Below are 19,170 nucleotides of genomic sequence, written 5' to 3' on the forward strand. Positions count from 1 at the left end.
TTTCTGAATGGATTGCCTGATTAAAAAAAATAATAAATACGCCCTTTTAAAGCCTAGCCAGGCTCATGGGCCCGGTTTCCGGTTTCTATGGCGTATGTGTTCCCCAGCTGGATGGGAGGCCACTCCATCGCAGCATTACTCATTTTTGCCAGCTGAGTGGACTGGAGCAACGTGAAATGAAGTGTTTTGCTCAAGAACACAACGTGTCGTTCGGTCCAGGAATCGAAACCACAATCTTGCAATCATGATGCTGACACCCTAACCACTAAGCCACGCGCCTCCACTGATTGCCTGATTACCTTTATGTTTTTTAGTTAGTACAGCCCACCTGATGATGAGCCATGTCTCATGTAGCTCACTTCTCAAACAAGGCTGCTCATGCTAGGTTTACATTAACCATCCTACACAAGATATCACAGCCAATGAAAGAGTCTACTATGTGGTTACTCTACTTGTTATTTTTATAGCAGCCAGATCTCACTTTTAAGGACTTAGTGCCTTGAAAAAGAGGACATGTTTGACAATGATGTCCTAGATGTTCATCCCTGGAATACCTTTGATCATGTCTGCATATATGACTTTGGTTTTATCACTGTAACATCCATGTTCTACAGGAATAATAATGGATATTACACTGACAAAAGCTAAAGGGTTACTTAACCTTTAAATGATAAAGTTTTCAGAAAACTAAATCACAGGATTTGTCATAACTGTGATAAATAACTTATTAAAATACTTAGGTCATAAATAACAATTACTTATTCATGCAAATGAAAACATCATTTCATGCATAATAAGTTGTTGTTATCATTTTGTCTTTGTTGTTATTTAGCCTCCAAGTTAGTGTAGATCCAGTATAACTATGATTAGCAGCATTCCAGGAGCAACTGTCTTTTTTAGGCAATATCTTTTATTTTAAGATTGTGGGGTGCGATCTGAGAGAGATTTGACAGCTCTTTCTAGTAGGTCAAGCAGCTAGACAGAGGATCATTCTTTGTATAAATTTGAGTTAGTAACATGTATGAAATGTTAAGTGCAAGTGAGAGAGGGGCTGTAATATGAAGGCATCAAGAAAAGATAACTGCACAGGTATGGGAATGTGATGCTAATAAACAATGCCAATAGTGTGAGAGTGTTGACTAATGTATCCATGGCGAAAGCTGCCCACATAACACATAGAATCATTTGGTGAGATGTGATTCATAGAACACTGGACTTCACAGTTAAGACTTAGGATCAAGAGAATTGGCAACATATTATACAGTAGACCTGCCAGTATGACTAAATGGATGGCAACAATTTGTATATGAGGATTGGCTGAAAAGTTCATAGGCTAACAAAAATACTCTCATGGAATGTGGCCAAATGATGTTTATTTTTTCAATATAACTCCCTTGCAGTCTCTACATTTATTCCATTGGGGTTGCAGTTCTTAGATCCAATTGATGAAGAGGCTTTCATTCAATTCGTCAAAAAACATCAACAGCAGATGTTGTCATCATCACTTCAATACTGGTTTCAAACCAAGTGCTTTTTCATGTTGGGAAACTGATGACAGGACTTGTGTGCTGGAGTATTGTCCTGAGGAAACAAGACTCCATTTCATCAGTTTTTCTGGGTATTTGATCTTGATAGCCTTTTGTAACTGTCTCAGCACATTGGCATAACACTCTCCACTAATAGTGTGTTACTTTTGAAGGTAGTCAATAAACACAATGTCTTTTGTATCCCACTACACTGAGATCATCACCTTCTCTACAGGTGAAACAACTTTGTTCTTCCATGGAGCAGATGAAAAGGGGTGTTTCTACTGCATTGGTTGTCTCTTTGTCTCTGGCTCAAAGTGATGAAGTCAACACTCATTCTGGCTTAGGAAATGTTCAAGGAAACCAGCTGGATCTGCCTTAAACAATGTCAGATTTTTCAGTGATGTATTCAGCATGGTGAGCTTCAATCAGGTGTCAGAAGACAAAGCACTCACCAGGCAGAAACCTTCATCATGCCAAGTTCATTGTGCAGAATATTCTCAACTCTCTCATGGGATATGCTAATAGCATGGCTATTTGATTCATAGTCAATCACCTACAGTCCATCACCAAGTGGTGAATACAATCAATGTTTTCCTTGGTGGTGGCAGTTGCTGGATGTCCAGATCTTGGGTCATCTTAAAGACTCTTCCTTCCCCCTCCCCTCCTAAATTCAGATGCCCACTTTTGCACTATTGATAAAGCTGGATCGCAGCAACCATGTCAGCATGAATGTCCTTTTCTGCAGGTACTTGATAACACCATGATGCCAAATTTTACCCATTTTCAAGAGAAGTTGCTACTAGTTACTTTTGAAGTCTTCTTTGAACAGTGAGATGTCAGTTTATCTTCAAAGAAGCAATGCAGTTGTTAATAAGAATTGAAATTCATGCATGCTAGATTTTACAGCTTCACAGCATCACTCCTTCACAGTCAGATACGAACTTTTCAGCCCATTCTTGTACATTAACATGGTTAATATAATTAATGTCTAATTACTTATCAAAATCATCAGTCTCTTGTTTCTCAGTACGTTCTGGCTTCTCTAATTTCTCTGGCTTCTCATGGCGCTCAAATTTGTCTGCTTTCTCATGGCGCTCAAACTTGTCAGCTTTCTCATGGCGCTCAAATTTGTCAGCTTTCTCATGGCGTTCAAACTTGTCTGCTTTCTCATGGCGTTCAAATTTCTCTGCTTTCTCATGGCGCTCAAACTTGTCTGGCTTGTCGTGACGCTCAAACTTGTCCGCCTTCTCATGGCGCTCAAACTTGTCTGGCTTGTCGTGACGCTCAAACTTGTCTGCCTTCTCATGGCGCTCAAACTTGTCCTGTCTTTCGATACGATCAAACTTGTCCTGTCTCTCATGTTTGGATTGTTTGTCATGTCTTGACTTCTTATCATCTCGACAATTGTTACTGTTGTTGTTGTTGCCATTAGCTTGGTAACATTTGTTGCGGTCATGACTGAAAAAGAAAATAAATAATTTAGTTAACCATTAAACACAAAATTGAAAAACATACATTTGGAGAGTAACATTTGGAGAGTAACATTTGGAGAGTAACATTTGGAGAGTAACATTCCAGAAATTAGTGACAGACTGTGTGATAGTGATAGCTATACATTAAATGCTGTGATGATGTTTTGACTAAGAACAGAGTTAATTAGTAAGATAAAGAAATGATTGAATTAATTAAAGTATCTCTATCTCTTTCCAGGAACTACACTCGAAATGTGGGACAGATTGTATGATGCTTGTGTACAAAAGGTGACATTGCATGGTAGTGAAACAGGAACTCAATATTACCATTGGTCAATCAATACCTATACTGGCAATACACAATAAGATTCAACACAGCTACAATATAAGAGATCACTACTTTTTAACCATCCAGGCTTAGTTTAAAACATACATTGCATTAAACAATTAGCCTTGGTCAACATCTTCAGTAAAAGTTGTAAGGAAATTATAAAGATAAATTAAAAGAATCTAAGAAAAAGGACACCAACCCATATTTGTCCCTGTTTGACTTCGGCCGATCAGCTTTATCATCTCTGTTCTTGCTTTTGTCCATACACCGGTCATCTTTATTAGGCTTAAACTTACTTTCAGATTTATCATTTATTCGGTCATCTTTGGAATACTTGTTACGCTCAGCAAAACGACCCTCTCTTCCAGTCTTAAGCCTATCTTGTCCTTGCCGATCTATTTTGATTTTCTCACGGTTTTCTTTTGAAAAGCGGAGTTTTTCTCTCTCTTTTATGGGTTTATCCAATTCATCTTTGCACCGCATTAAATCGCATTCATCCTTTTGTTTCTCCATTTCTCGTTCGGGGTTCTTTAAAAGCTGATAAAATAAAGACAAAACTGTTACCATCATCATTATCACAAGTATCTTTCTCTTAAATAATATATACTTAGGGCATTTGCATAGAGATTTGAATTCTTGTTAATCTTGCTGATTTTAGGACATAAGACATTTAGAGGTGGATATACGGAAGTATTTTCCTGTTGTTATTTCAAGGCCACAGGGGAATTTGGACTCAATTCAAACTAATGTATCACCCATTTATTTTATAGTGTTTCCAATCAAGCAATGACCTACAGTATCTAACTACAGCTAATGCAGCCTAGGTGTTACTATAAGTGACTGGAACTAACAAAAGCCAATCTATCATTTAAAACAACATTCACACATATACAGATACAATATTCATCACACCTCATAAATCTTCTGCCTAGACGTATTGTCCACATGTAACTTAGATACTTTACACCAAACTTTCAATGGAGCAAAACCAATTTCATCTCAACATCACCAACAACAACCACTGAAGATATAATTTTACAACTGATATATACCTAGCATCATGTCCAAACTCAGTATTTACATTTATCTGATACTGCTAATGCCCCCAGTAGGATTAAGCCCAACTACGATCCCCTGTATAAAGTTCATCCAATTATTGCTTTACTTTCTAAAAAGTATAAAACTGTTTATCTGCTAGGGAAAAGTCTCAGTGTAGATGAAGCTATGATAGGATATAATAAGGATAAGGTACATTTTCGGCAATATCTGCCTGCTAAACCCACTAAATGGGGCATCAAAGTATAGGAGGTATGTGAATCAGACACAGAGTATTGTGCTAATTTTGATATTTACACTGGGAAAAAAATATAATGGAAACAGACCAAATGGATTGAGTTATGATGTATGATCTCTAACTTAAGCATTTCACCATCAACACCGGCACCTGTATTTTTACTCTTGAGTGGCTTTGGAGGAACATCTTGCCCTTGTAAATACCTATACGTAGTACTGTGATGAGCAAATCAAAAAGGGTATATTTCCCAGATGCAAAAAGAAAATTTTCTATCATCTTACACAAGGACAAAAGACAAATTCTACTTTTATCTACCAATGAACAGACATGTGTTAGCACTGAGGAGAAACCTACAGTAAATAATTCATATAATAAACAAATGGGTGGTGTGGATAAATTTGATTAGTATGGGGCAGACTACCCAGCTGGATGACCTGGAAAAAATGGTGGAGGTACATTTTGTGGTTCTTATTTAATTCAACTTTTGTTAGTACATATACTGTGTATGTAAAAAGCCACAAGGTACCTCCGCCATGAAATGACTACTGCCATACAAAATTTCAGGTTGACATCACATCTCAGTTGCATGGGGGAATTTTATTCCACAAAGCAGAGAACTGGGAGAAAAGCAAAATTAACAAATGGAAATGATAAATGGAAGAAAGAAAGTTTATAGACAATGTTCATTGCCAAAAAGAAAGCACAGCTAAAAGGTGTCATGTTGAAACTTTGTTTGTGTTCATGAGCAAGACATTTAATTTCACATTGCTCCAGCTCCCCTTTGATCAAAGGGGATTGTTGGCCTGCTTGCCTAGCCATTGGATCGACATCATTTGAAGGCTAAAACAATGCAAAAGTGCACTGTGTCCAGCAACATGTAACATCTGATAGCCTGGTTGGTCACGTGACATTCTGTCGTGTGAACATACACATTAAGATGTATAAGAGTACATTACCAATAGTATATAGACTAATAAAAGAGGCTTTTTGTATGTTATTTTCAATGAAAATATTTGAATGAAATATAGAGAAAGAATAAAATCTTGTACTGATTATACCTGTATTTTAATTAATCCACATTAATACACCTGATCTCAAAGAGTGACAAAACTGTTTGCAGTTGACATCTGGGATAATTTTAGCAACAAAAAAAACAGATAAGATACATAGTGTCTATCCATAAAGTTATTGCTTCTACACCTGGTAATTAATTTTACCTGCCAGTACAAGTCAAATTTAACCAAAAAGATCAAGAAAAAAATTACATAATTGTAAATCATTGGTATTCAAGCACCTACTACCAAAATTTTAAGTCTGTATGTAAAAAAATTAACAAAGTTACAAAGAAATATTGTAGATACCCCTCTTGAACCTGATGAATTCAAAATAATGTAAACAAATAAGCAATTACAATTGATAGTGTAATCCGAATGCTAAAGGGTTAAGAGAAAAATTGGGTGTAAGAGGCATTAGATCTATTATGCAAGAGAAAACATTGTGCTGGTATGGTCATGTGATGCCTAAGAATGAGAACAGCTGCATAGAGAAGTTCTGATCCCTAATTGTGGAGGGAGCCTGTGAAAGGAGTAGACCCAAGAAGATGAAGTGGTGAGAAATGATCTTTGGATGTTGAACCTTAGAGGAGATGACAAGTGATTGAAACTTCTTGCAATTTGTTGGGCTTGAGAAAACAATGTCAAGTGAAATTGTGGCCATCCAAACATACAATCATGTCCTTTATGACCATGGCTCCCCTCCCACATACATATTTGTCCTGTCAAAACTCACCCATCTTCCCAACACCTGCTGCAGGCCCCACCCCTCCATTCTCCCTTATGCACCACCCTACCCACTGGAGATCCCACCACTCTCTCTCAAGTGCCTATCTGCACATCCTCTCTGCCCTCACACATTTACCTTACCCCTTCCAGCCACTCCAATTTCTCTCATGCCCCTCTATCTCCTTTATATACTCCCTTGCACTGTTCCCTGTGGGAAGACCCCAATACATTTCCTTTCTTTCTCACTCTCGCTGTCCCTGAATCGTTCTCTTTTCTTGTCCTACAGAGGAAGCAAAGTATCACCTGTACAATAAAACAACTATCTCTGTCCTCTCCATTATACTCTAACCCCTCACTTGGCACACAGCCACTTCCCTTGGTTCCACTCCCTCTCTCAACAGAGAGGTCTTTGCCTTACAAGCTACTTGGCAACCCTGTTTGTGCTATGTAAAAAGCACCCAGTACACTCTGTAATGTGGTTGACATTAGGAAGGGCATTCAGCCATAGAAACCATGCCAAAACAAACAACTGGAGCTTGGTGCAGCCTTACGGTTTGCCATCTACTGTCAAACCATTCAACCCATGCCAGCATGGAATATGAATGTTAAATAACAATGATGGAGCTCATGCAACTATGGTAAAACAACATATAAAATGAATGAATATTGCTTCTCCAGCTAAACACTTCCACCCTAGTTAGCTGTACACATCTACTTTTCCTGTGCTCATCATCCTAACTTTGTATCACCTCAACAAATACTTTTCCTTTTTTCTACTACAAGTGAAACAAATTACCAATGACAATGATGGCAGCATCCATGTAAGTATTGTTGCTATATTAACTATACATATAACTTTAAGCCTACAACACAAACCTTGATAGGTTGCTCATCTTTCTTCAGTTCTTTTTCTTTCAGTTTTTCTTTATCTCTCTTCTCTTTCTCTTTCCGACGTCGTTTCTCTTCATCTCTTGCCTTTCTGCGTTCTTGTTCTCGCTTCTTCCGGTCTTCTCTCTGTCTCTGAATCAACAAAATAAGAACATTTCAAGTTGTCTACATAAATGATTCTTCAAATTTTGGTGGGTGGATATAGTTTAAAATATCTACCACAAATCTGGATTGTTACAAGGCCACAAATTTGCAGAAGAGGAATATGCCATACTAAATTAAGCCCAGTGATGACAGTTATTCTATGAACTTAGATGCATAAAAGACAACTTTGAATCCAGAACTTGGGACAAAAACACTACACAGCATTTAGTGTAGCACTACCGTTTCTGCTATTAAAAACAAACAATAGCAATGTATCTTTTATAGTTTAGTCTCAGATTAGTTCTAATTGAGTAAGCAATGACATTCCAATAATAATCATCCAGTCTTATTCCCAACAATGTGTTTAGGACTGTATTATCCAATGCAGTCTTCCAGATTTTTAAGATGGTGAAGTATAATCGAGAGAGCCTGGTTTGATATTTCTACAAAGGCCAGAAATCATCATGATCCATTTTTCAAGTCATATCAAGAATGTTTCTGTCATGAACCAAGCCCACATAAAGATTTTAACATTGTAAGCCAATAAAGCACTTGCCAATTTCATAAGATAGCCTCTTCTGTCTATAGTGAACCCTGCCTTTTGTGTGTTACCAAGTATAATGTTGTGAAATATGTGCGTCCATAGTTTTCTCATATATTCAGAGGACACTGCAGTTAATTTGGGGAAAACTTCTCCTGAGACAGTGAACGGGAGCCACGGAATTTATGAAGTTACTTTCAAATTATTAAAAATCAATTTATCATGAATTACAAATGAGAATAAGTTTCTTACTTGTAAACTGGCTTTCTTTTCTTCTCGTTTACGTTTAATGAATTCAATTAATGGAGTTGTCATCTTGGGTACACCATGATTGGCTGAAAATATCAACATTATATTACAAGTATATCAATAACAAAGTGCTCTTTTTGTTTTGTAACAAAAACTGTGATGGCTATCATAACGATGATGACAATTGTTGTAATGATACAAAACTAAATGTACTTAGTTTCACATTGTTAAATATGCTATCATGGATAAAAGGTGGTTAGCTCGGTGGCTGTGGGTACTATAGTTGTATAGACAACCAACCTTAACCCTGCATCACATTATTGTATTACCTGCATGACATAATATGGTGGCAGCGGTAAAACAAGATAAATATATTGAATCAAAACTAATCGTATCACAAGCATTAAAAAATATCACATCATTATCATTAGACATTGCTCAACACTAACAATGTAACACAAAACAAAAGAACAAGAAGGAAACAGATACAGTAACAAACTACAACAGACTACACATTTAGCTGCAGGTATCGCTACAAATTTATATACAAGATTATTGTTATCATTTCGGCTACATAGTGCATGTTATGCCACATAAAATAACCAAATCATACCATGTTGTATTACACAAGAAAAACAACAATATGGTGACAGCTTGCATTCCTGAAATGCAGTGGCACACAGACTATCCAACCGAAGTCCTGCAAATATTCAAAGATGAGAAAATTACAGAATGAAGGAAACTAGCCTTAAAAATATTAAGAGGCATTAGAAATGAAGTACTCAAACTTCTGAATGTGTCTAGCTTATCAGACGCTGACTAGAAAAACCCAAATAAATTTTGGGAATTGTTTGAAACACAAGTCAAGACAAACATCAATGTCAGAGTACATCGCCTTAAACTGATGGAATGTAGACAGCAGCATGATGAGACAATTGATGACTTTGTTACAAGAGCCCAAACAATAGCAAAAGAGCTTGGACAATGGACCATTGAATTATTGATTGCTTCAACTCCCATTGAAGCCTTCCAAAAAGAGCTGCTTGGAAAGGAGAAAGACAACAAACTTGAAGATACCCAAACAGAGGGTAGAAAATTTGAAGTTATTGTTGCCGGAAGAAGTCAGATACAACAACTTGCAAGCACAGAACCAAGCAATGTAGATGCTGTCATTGTTAAATATACGGTCACAGATAAAAGGTGGCTGCAGGTACTACAGTTGAATAGACAACCAACCTTAACCCTGCATCGTGTTATTGTACTGCTTGTATGACATAACAACAATCAATAGTGTAATGATTAGCAGCCACAAAATCTATTTATCAACTAATTTGAGACCAATGCTACAGTGTTAGAGTAATAACTTCTAGCTATTCTCTTACCTTTTAGCTCTTTTCTTTTATTCTCCAGTTCTTCCAAATAAGATTCAATTGGTACAGTTGGTTCAGAATGAGGATTCTTTATATTTTCAACAAACTTTTGGAATTCAGAATCTTTAAAGAAATAATGTAAATAACAATATAAAAAAATTAAAGTGATAACAGGCTTTATTTTTGAAAGTAAATTGTTGTCATTATTGCCGACATCATCATTTAACATTTGTTTTCCATGCTAGCATGGGTTGGACAGTTTGACCAAAGTTGGCAAGCTAGAGAGCTGCACCAGGTTCCAGTCTGATTTGGCTTGGTTTTTATGGCTGGATTCTCTTTCTAATACCAGCCACTTTACAGAGTCTACTGAGAATTCTTCATATAACAGTGGCCTAAGTACTTTTACCATGACCCAGCATGGATGCTTCTTACATGGCACCAACATGGGTGCTTTTCATATGGCACTGGCACAGGTGCTTTTTAGTCGACACCAACCCAGGTAACTTTATGTGACACTGGCATGGGGCTCTTGCAGGCCAAAACCACTTCAGTTGGGAGGGAGGTATTAACAAGTCTGCTGTGGTGGATAGGTCTACATGAGTACAGCAAGGTGCCAGATATCTCAGTCCTTTATCATCTCCTCTGTAAGGTTCAATGTTCTGAGATTGGACTTCAGTACATTCCATATCTTCCTGGGTCTCCCTCTTCCACAAGTTCCATCTATTTTTAGTGATTGACACTTTTTTGTGCAGCTATCTACATCCATCCACATCATAGCACCAAACCGGTGCAGTTTTCTCTCTTGTACACAGCAACCAATTCCTCTTATGCCTAACTTTTCTCTTAATGCACTAGCACTCTGTCACACATGTACATTTACATTGCACATCCAGTGGAGCATACTAGCCTCACTCCTCTCTAGCCTTTGCAAGCCCTCTACATTCTGGACTCGAGTCTCACTACCATGAAGTATTGTTGTTTGTACACATGCATCATACAATCTTCCTTTGACTCAGAGAAACCTTTGGCTGCCAACAGAAGTAAAAGCTCTCTGAATTTCTCCGTCCTATTTTTATTCTAGTGATTATACTTTCTGTACATGCTCCCCAACTATTAATTAGATCCCCTTGGTAGTAGAAATTATTCACTTCCTCTAAAGAACCTCCAGGGCATTTGAGAGTATCCGTTTCCTGAGTATCTGCAGTTTTTGTGGTTCCTGTGCACCATCTATATACGAACACCACTTCCTATTCTTTCACCACACCTCTTAGGTGTCCATAACTTGCACTGGGTACATCATATGGAATTCCTACATATAAAGCAGAACCATTTAACTGAAGGGAATAGGATCCTGTCTTTTTTCTTGCTCACTAAAACCTTAATCTTGGCTTTGATACCAGGTTTTGCTTCCACACCTGGAATTTCTTTTCTAGCTTTGATACAGAATCTGCTATGAGAGCAAGATCATCAGCATAAAGCAGTCCCCAGAGGCAGCCAGTCTTGAATTCCTCTGTTACAGACTGGAGGACAATGGTGAAAAGGAGGGGACTGAGAACTGAGTGCTGTTGAATGCTTACCTAAATCAAATAACTAAATCTTAGAATAAGAAATCAAGTATTTTGCCATTTTAGCATTATGCATTTACATATTCCTTAGCTTTATACACATATATGTAACTATCTGACAACTAAAACCATTTTCAAATCTAATTCATCATTATTGTGTAACCCTACATCAGCCTTGATTGAACATTCAATCCAAGTTTTTGTTTCTAGGCATAGTGTACCTAGGACCACATTAACAAATGAGTCCTTGCTACTTTTCTTTTAAGATAATAGGAAATGATTTTATAAAGGTTTGTCTGCTCTTTCTTGGAAATGAACAACTCTGAATGGGCTCCTGTTTCGGCTCCTTATAACATGATTTGTTCCATGCTATCGTAGACTAAATGTGACTAGAATTCATCACTTCCCTAGAATCACTCTCTCCATCAAGTCATTGTTAGATTACTCTTACGGCAGCTTTCCTCATGCTAACGCCATCCATTCACAATACAAGCTCATATCAGGAAGACATTGCTCTTGAATTGACTAATCCTCCAAATATCCAGCTAGTTTTTTAAATTCACTGACATTAATTATTTTCTGTAAGCTAAAACAGCTTTGTCATTGGATTCAATTTAATAGTTTTCTTTCAAAACCACTGCAGATTATATATAACCTTTAGTAACATAAAACAACTTGTGCTTTACTTATATGTTATATGGTCTGTCTGTTATATTGATAAAATAGCTATTAGTTAACAACAAAGTTACTAGTAACCTAAAGTTAAACCAGGGACAACAGATTACCACTGGCTTCACCATTCAAATACTGGTTATGTTGCTTATTTGCAGCAAACCATCTGCACTATCTTCAGACTTCAATTCATTGTTACTAATGCTATTAGCAGTACCTATATTGTTTAAAGGTCAATCCACACACTGCATACCAAGATAAATTAAAAGTACATGTTAAAAGATTATTCACTATTTTCTGTTCACCAAGTGAATAATATCAAGTCCAAATCTCTTCTTTATTAAATATTGATCAACAGTATTTTCCAAAAATGCTTTTATTGTTTACATAGTTGTTTTCAATTTTAATAGTTGGTTTTGAGCCTTTCCAGGATCCAGACTTTTGAACAACTCTATCATGGCTCTACAATCTCTTTGGACACTCTTAACACATAGCTCTTCTCATAGACGTTAAACTTCTATCACTCTTAAACTGATTTGTAACATAAACTAGAAGGTTTGTCCAGAAGATTTCATGAATTCTGAAAACTTACTTTGGAGTCTCAGAGTAAATGACAAAAATAACAGAACTTCAGATGGAATTTTAGTAGACATCCACCTGAAACTTTGGCCCTGTAATCAACATTCATCATGCTATTACACAAAAACAATGTCTTAGGGAAAAAAATCAATTGCTTTATCCATTTTAGATTCAGAGAAAGGAAAGAAGAAATACCTTGGTCTATAGTTCCTTTTTTGGTATCTGCTTTCCTCATTTTTTTCTTGGGAACTTTTTGGAATGGAGCAAATTCTACCACCGCTGGATATTCATTGCCTACAAATTGATGAAAAACATAGAAGGACTATACAAATAAACATTAAGTTAGATTTGAAAACAACCAAAGTACGACCTTGTAATTCAAGGCCATAGATTATTTCATAGAAGATACAAATTAATAACAAGAATTATTTTATAGTAGAATCAAATTAGCCACATAAAGATATACACGATTTTATTACTACTTTGTTGTCTTAATTGTCAATTAATATTCATGTTCCATGCTAGCATGAATTGGATGGTTTGATAGGAAGCAAATGGTTGGAAGATTGCATCTAGCACCAATGTCTGTTTTGGCATGTTTTCTACAGTTGAATGCCTTGCCTAACAACAAGCACTCTACAGCATGTAACAGATGCATATGTCACAATAATTGTCACTGTTGAGTTGATTAAAACTAGTCTCATCTTAATTAACTTATTGCATGTTCTACCTCAACTACTTTATCCATTTCTCAGCTAACAGTATGCCTACCTCATTCTTGCTGTCACTGTTGCTAGCCCAGAAGAATTTGTACAGCTGTCTCTTGCCTGTTAGGAGTTTGGTTGAGGATCCTTTCTCCTTTATTTCTCTTGCACACAGCACACATCTACTTGTCTCTGTTTCAGCACTTCTACAATCTCCCCAGAACTACTTTGCATCATGCCTACATTTATGGCTGCAGCCTAAAAGTTTTGGAACCGACAGGAAGAGGAAGGGTCTTTAGTAGTTGTTGTTCATTACAGCCAGCTTGGTAACAAAAGTGTTAAAACAAATCTCATTTCAGGAGTAGGAAAATCAAACTTTGTTTGTGAACAGTAATCAAACTGAGGTGAAAAAGCAAAACCAACTTCAATTGTTACTAGATATTGTAACATACACTACTATTTCTAACTCATAATTGGCAGGCATTTCATTAGTTTGCAATAAGCTGAAATCTGGTGAAGGTCCAAGAGAAGGAAACAAGAAATTAACTCAAAACCCAATAAGTGACATAAATATTATTAGACTTATGAAGTAAACAAAATAATGAAGAAGATTATTTATATACCGTAACAATAATCAACATACCTTTTTTGTCCACAAAAACATATCCATCAAATTTATCTTTAAATGTGCAAATATCCTCTCCACAAGGAAAATTGATGTAAGCTCGAGTAAAAGCATTCATGCCAAGACTAAAAAAACAAATACAAAAAGAGATGAGAAAATAAAGATACAAAAATAGTTGTTAGGTATAGATGAAATTATTTTATTCAGTTACAGTATAAGCTTTTATGGTTATTCATTAAATCATAATTAACATGAATTTTCCTTTTCATCCATTACCACTAACCTATTTGAACACTCATGCTCTTGTGCTAACAATGGAACTTCTGTGTAAATGTTCAATCCACCATAAATAGTGGGGAAATTACTCTTAAATCACATCCTATTGTCTTATGAAGAAAACATTGGACAATGTTGTCAGGAGATAACAAAAATTATGAACTTGTGAATTCATTTCTCCACATTTAAATTTTTAAGAAAAGTTAGTAAATGATTTTGTCAACTCCAACTGATTCACTGATTACAACCACTTTTCTCTCAACAGTTTGCTTTGTCTGGATTATCACATTCCAGGTTTATCCTTATGTGATAACTATTAATTTCAACTTCACATACATTCTCTTTATCATACTTTTCTCTTTTTCGAACAATTATAGCCACAATTCCCAGTTGCTTTTAAAATTTGATTGAACCAAAGCCATCTTCCAGCTATTTATTTTCCTATACTTACACCATGTACACACAACATCACTCTAATTAAATTGATTTCAATCACAATATGTTAATGGTTAAGTTTTTAGTCTACAGCACTCAAATTTTCTCTAAGTACTCTAATTTGTAGCTTATGTACTTTGAATGATGATATACAGTCAACTTTTCTACAACAATGCAATATCTTTTCTAAGCACAAAGATACGGCTACTTTAGAGTTGAATGATATCATGATAACAATTAATCCTTTAATTCTTCAAACAGGAGCTATCGCTGACCCTGATGAAGCAGGTCGTCAACGACATTTTAGCCATTATCATCCCATCTTATTTTTCAGTCTTAGTGTACATAACACAACATTATTTAACAAATCCATTTTTTTTAAGTCGTGATTTGATGGAAATTTGGCTGCTATTCAGTGGTTATAATCAGTGAATCAGATTTGAAACACACACGTGTATATACATAAACACATATATATACATATACAAAGTTGATGTAAGCTCGGGTAAAAGCATTCATGCCAAGACTAAGAAAAACAAATGGTCTAACCCATGCCAACATGGACAACGGACATTAAATGATGGTGAGAAGGATACATACACACACACACACATCATATACATGTACACTTGTTACATACATTTATCACCATCACCATTTAACATTTGTCTTCTATATTGGCATGGCCTGTAATGTTGAACAGGATATGATGAGCTGGAAGACAGCATCATAACTCCAATGTTTACTCTGGCATGCTTTTTATGGCTAGATGCCTTTCCTAGGTCCAATCAGAGAGTGGACTGGGTGTTTTGTCAAGTCATCAGAACTTAGTGGGGTTGCCATGCATTGTACAAACCTAAAGAATCTCTTTAACTGAATAAGAGTATAATAGAGAGGGGGATGGTTTTAACAGATAGTTTTATGCTAAATGTTGGCAGGTTAAAGTATGAGAAGGGGCAAGAACAGGTTTCTTGCCATGAAGGAAATACATGGTTACCTTACATTACACAATAGGGGTAGGAGTAATTGGGATGGAGCTGGAAAGAGAGACAAATAATGGTGATGATGAGGTGTCACTGAGTACCTTCAAAATAAAAGAAGGTTAATAGTAAAGAGTGTGGGGACAAAAGATTGGGAAACAGGGATGGGTAGAGGCTGCAGTGTGTGTGTGAAGGAGAAAGCTGGGAAGAGATGGGAATAGGGGTAAATGTAGTGAATGATAAATAAGGGTGGAGAGGTGGTCCTGATGGGAAATGTGAGTCAGAAGCAAGGTGATAAGACAATGTGGGATGGGTGTTAATAAGTGGCTCAGGGAAGAGGATATGGTAACTGGCAGCATAGAAAGGGTGAAAAGTAGAATACAAACACAGGAGGGAACCTGTGGAAGAGGTAGACCCGACATGAGACAAAGAGGTGAAGCATGGTCTTCAGATCTTGAGTCTCCCAGAGGCAATGACAAGTGATCAAAACCTTTAGCGATTTGCTGTGCTTGAGAAGGCATGTCAAGTCAAATGAAATCATAGTTGTAGCCAGTACCAGTGACATGTAAAAGGCACCTGCTACATTCTTGGTGCGGTTAGCGTTAGGAAGGGCATCCAACCGTGAAAACCAAGCCAAACCAGAATCAAACTTGGTGCAGCTCTCTGGCTTACCAGTTCCAGTAAAACCATCTAACCCATGCCAACATGGAAAACGGATGCTAAACGATGTTGATGATGATATAGAGGAAGGATGCGAAACAGGGAGTTGATGGGTGTGAGGTGGGTGAATGAACATTGCAAGAGTGTGTGGAGAGAATAAGAAATGTATAGGGATAAAGTTGGAGGTGGTGAGAGGTACATAGGAGTGAATCAACAGAAAGTGATTCAAAGGAGAGGGAGCAATAATTAGCAGTACAGAGAAAGGGTGATTGACAAAAATCATGAGTGGGAAGAGACTATGTTAAGTTTGCATTTCAAAACAGTGATACCAGGGAGTGGAAGAGACAACTGGTAGTGCTGGAAAAGATGATTTCAATTACTGTAGTAGTTAGGACAGAGATGGAAGGATGAGTTATGGGGAGATGAGCAGATGGAAAAAGCTTGACAGGAATAAATTGTATGAGCTCAGTTGTCTGTAAAACATATTATGGTTCCAGGACCACAGTTTTGGTGTAATGCCATCTCAAACCGATGTATTACCAATTATGTCAGTCCTTTATCATCTCCTCAATGAGGATCAAAATTCTGAGATCTAAATTCAATATTCGTGTGTACTTTTAATGCTTTTCTTATGTTTAAAACCTTAATCACAGTAAAAGTTTTTAGTTTGTTGTAGGTTCTTTGAAATAAAATTATTTAACCAAGAAATGTAAAACAGAGAAAAACATAAAAAAAGGGTCTTGATTCATACTATACCTCATATCTGCCTTCACATAATAGAAATAATCATAAGCAGGGAGTGGCATAATTTGTTCCAAGAATATCTGAGGTGAAAGAGTTGGTGGTAAGCGTCGGATAACAACCTGAAAATATAAATTAAGGATATGATGGTTCATTTCACATCTATGATTAGCTGAGTACAGCTGAGGCAACTGAATTGGAGGAATAGAATGAAGGAATAACAGGTTATTCCATTGATGCTGACCAGTGTCACTAGCTCAGTTGAATGAGTTAACATGAGTAAGTACAGCTTATTGCTGCCACAACATTGTCATCGTCATCAAGTAACATTAATTTTTAGCATAGTTTCTTCAGATGGAAGCACTTTCTAATGCCAGCTACTTTACATCGTGTACTGGGTGCATTTTTTGTAGCTATTTCCCCAGCTATCTTACGATTAACTATATGAGAGCAGAATTGCATATATTCTATTCCCCCTTTCAGTGTTACCAGCTATCCCTCTCCTTGGAACTACTTCCTTTGCCACTCATCCCAAACTCTCAACATCATCCCTTACCACCTTATTTTCCACTAGATGCCCCTTTCTCCTGAATATCCCCACCTCTTACATTTACTATCAAGCCTACTTTTCTGGTCACTATATTCACCTCTACATGCCTCAGACATCCATCTTTATCACTGTGCCTCTTCTCTCTCCCCTATGCTTCAAGTCTCCCTTATACCATTGCTCTCCACTCATTTTTCTTTTTATGTATTGCCACTTCTCACCTTTTCCTCATAGACCCACTCCTATTTTCCTTTATCTTCCCTCAAAGTGAGGCTCCCCCATGACTATATCCCCATCCATGTTCACCATTCATTGCATTTACCTCTATTGTCATCTCTGTTATCTGTCACTTCCCTTTCACATCTTACAAAACCACACATTCAGCCATCCTTCATTCTCTGTTCTTGTTTTCTATTTATCCACCTTCTTGTACCTTGAGGGAATGCCTTCATCTCTACCGTCCTTTTCTTTCCAGCTGAGGTAGCCAAATATACAGCAAGACACCTGTTCCTCTTCTTCTATCACACTTAAGCCTCTCAACACCTGGCACAAAAGCTATCTTCCTCAATACTGCACCCCCATCCACACTCAGTCAAGGGGTCTTGTCTTGTAATATATTTCGTAACCTCACTGCTGCCGGTGTCATGAAAAAAGCACTCAGTACACCCTGTAAAGTGGTTGGTGTTGGGAAGGGCATCCATCCATAAAATCCATGCCAAAGTAGACACTGGAATCCAGCATAGATCTCTGGCTTGCTGAATCCTGTCAGACTCTCCAGCCCATACCAGCATGCAATACGAACCTTATATGATGATGCAGTTAACCTAAGTAGATACTCTTAAAATCATTCCATCTTTGTAGAGGAACTACTATCATCGCATATAATGAACTTAGATGGATTTCAAAATTTCAATATCAAAAATCAGGCACAGGTGAGGTAAAAAGTTTGCTTCCCAACCATAACGTTCCAGGTTCAGTCCCACTGTATGGTGCCTTGTGCAAGTGCTTTCTACTATAGCCTTGGGCTGACCAGAGTATTGTGGGTGGATTTGATGGATAAACTGTAAGAAGCCCATATATATATATGGGTGTGTATTTGTGTCAGCATTTGTTCCCCACTACTGCTTGACAACCAGTGTTGGTGTGTTTACATCCCCTAAGTAAGCTGTTTGGCAAAAGAGACCAATACAATAAGTACCAGGCTTGAAAAAAAGGTACCTGGGTAGATGTGTTTGACTAAAATACTTCAAAGTGGTGTCCCAGCATGGCCACAGTCTAATGAGTGAAACAAGTAACAAGACTAAGAGAACCATAATAAGAAGCAATGTTCAGAATAATTAGTTACCAAAGATGTCCCAGCTATGCAATCTCAACTGTTAATAAGATATAGAGCATCCAGGACTACTTTATCTTCCTCTTTTAAGATGGCAGAGTGTAATTTTGTAATTTGGCATTTATTTCCACTCCAACCCCTGTTTAGCCCATTAGAGATCACAAATGCTTTACATCACAATAAATTTAAAGGGCAGACTTAATTTTTTTTTGTTTTTGTTCACCATGTCCTTCAAAATAATGGTGGCATCTTTTCAAAAAAATTACTTCTGGACTGATTTTGGCCAATTTTTTTTTAGTAGTACGCATTTAAAAACCATGGGAGAAGCTACTTAGGTAAAACAAAAAAAAAACAACAAATTTTGTAAATATTTTCAGACAAAAATATGTGTGATTTAAGGGAGATTTGGCTGTTATTTCTAGTACATCCCATGACCACCTTCTTCAGTTCTTTT

The 19,170-nt window shown here is 36.9% G+C and overlaps 1 protein-coding gene across 1 annotated transcript in view; it reads right to left on the reverse strand.

Moving 5' to 3' along the window:
- Positions 1 to 2,494: 2,494 nt before the first annotated feature.
- LOC106877892 (regulator of nonsense transcripts 3B) overlaps positions 2,495 to 19,170 on the reverse strand; it is a 25,361-nt gene continuing 8,685 nt past the window's right edge. Inside the window, exons 2-9 of the mRNA XM_014926938.2 lie at positions 16,852 to 16,958; positions 13,763 to 13,869; positions 12,611 to 12,709; positions 9,612 to 9,722; positions 8,233 to 8,315; positions 7,284 to 7,427; positions 3,532 to 3,869; positions 2,495 to 2,987 (exon numbers count right to left, since the gene is read on the reverse strand). Of these exons, the coding sequence (XP_014782424.1) occupies positions 2,522 to 2,987; positions 3,532 to 3,869; positions 7,284 to 7,427; positions 8,233 to 8,315; positions 9,612 to 9,722; positions 12,611 to 12,709; positions 13,763 to 13,869; positions 16,852 to 16,958 (1,455 nt within the window). The 3' untranslated portion in view covers positions 2,495 to 2,521. The remainder of the gene's footprint in view (positions 2,988 to 3,531; positions 3,870 to 7,283; positions 7,428 to 8,232; positions 8,316 to 9,611; positions 9,723 to 12,610; positions 12,710 to 13,762; positions 13,870 to 16,851; positions 16,959 to 19,170) is intronic.

Source organism: Octopus bimaculoides, chromosome 8 (genome assembly GCF_001194135.2).
Source record: "Octopus bimaculoides isolate UCB-OBI-ISO-001 chromosome 8, ASM119413v2, whole genome shotgun sequence".
Classification (NCBI taxonomy): Eukaryota; Metazoa; Mollusca; class Cephalopoda; order Octopoda; family Octopodidae; genus Octopus; species Octopus bimaculoides.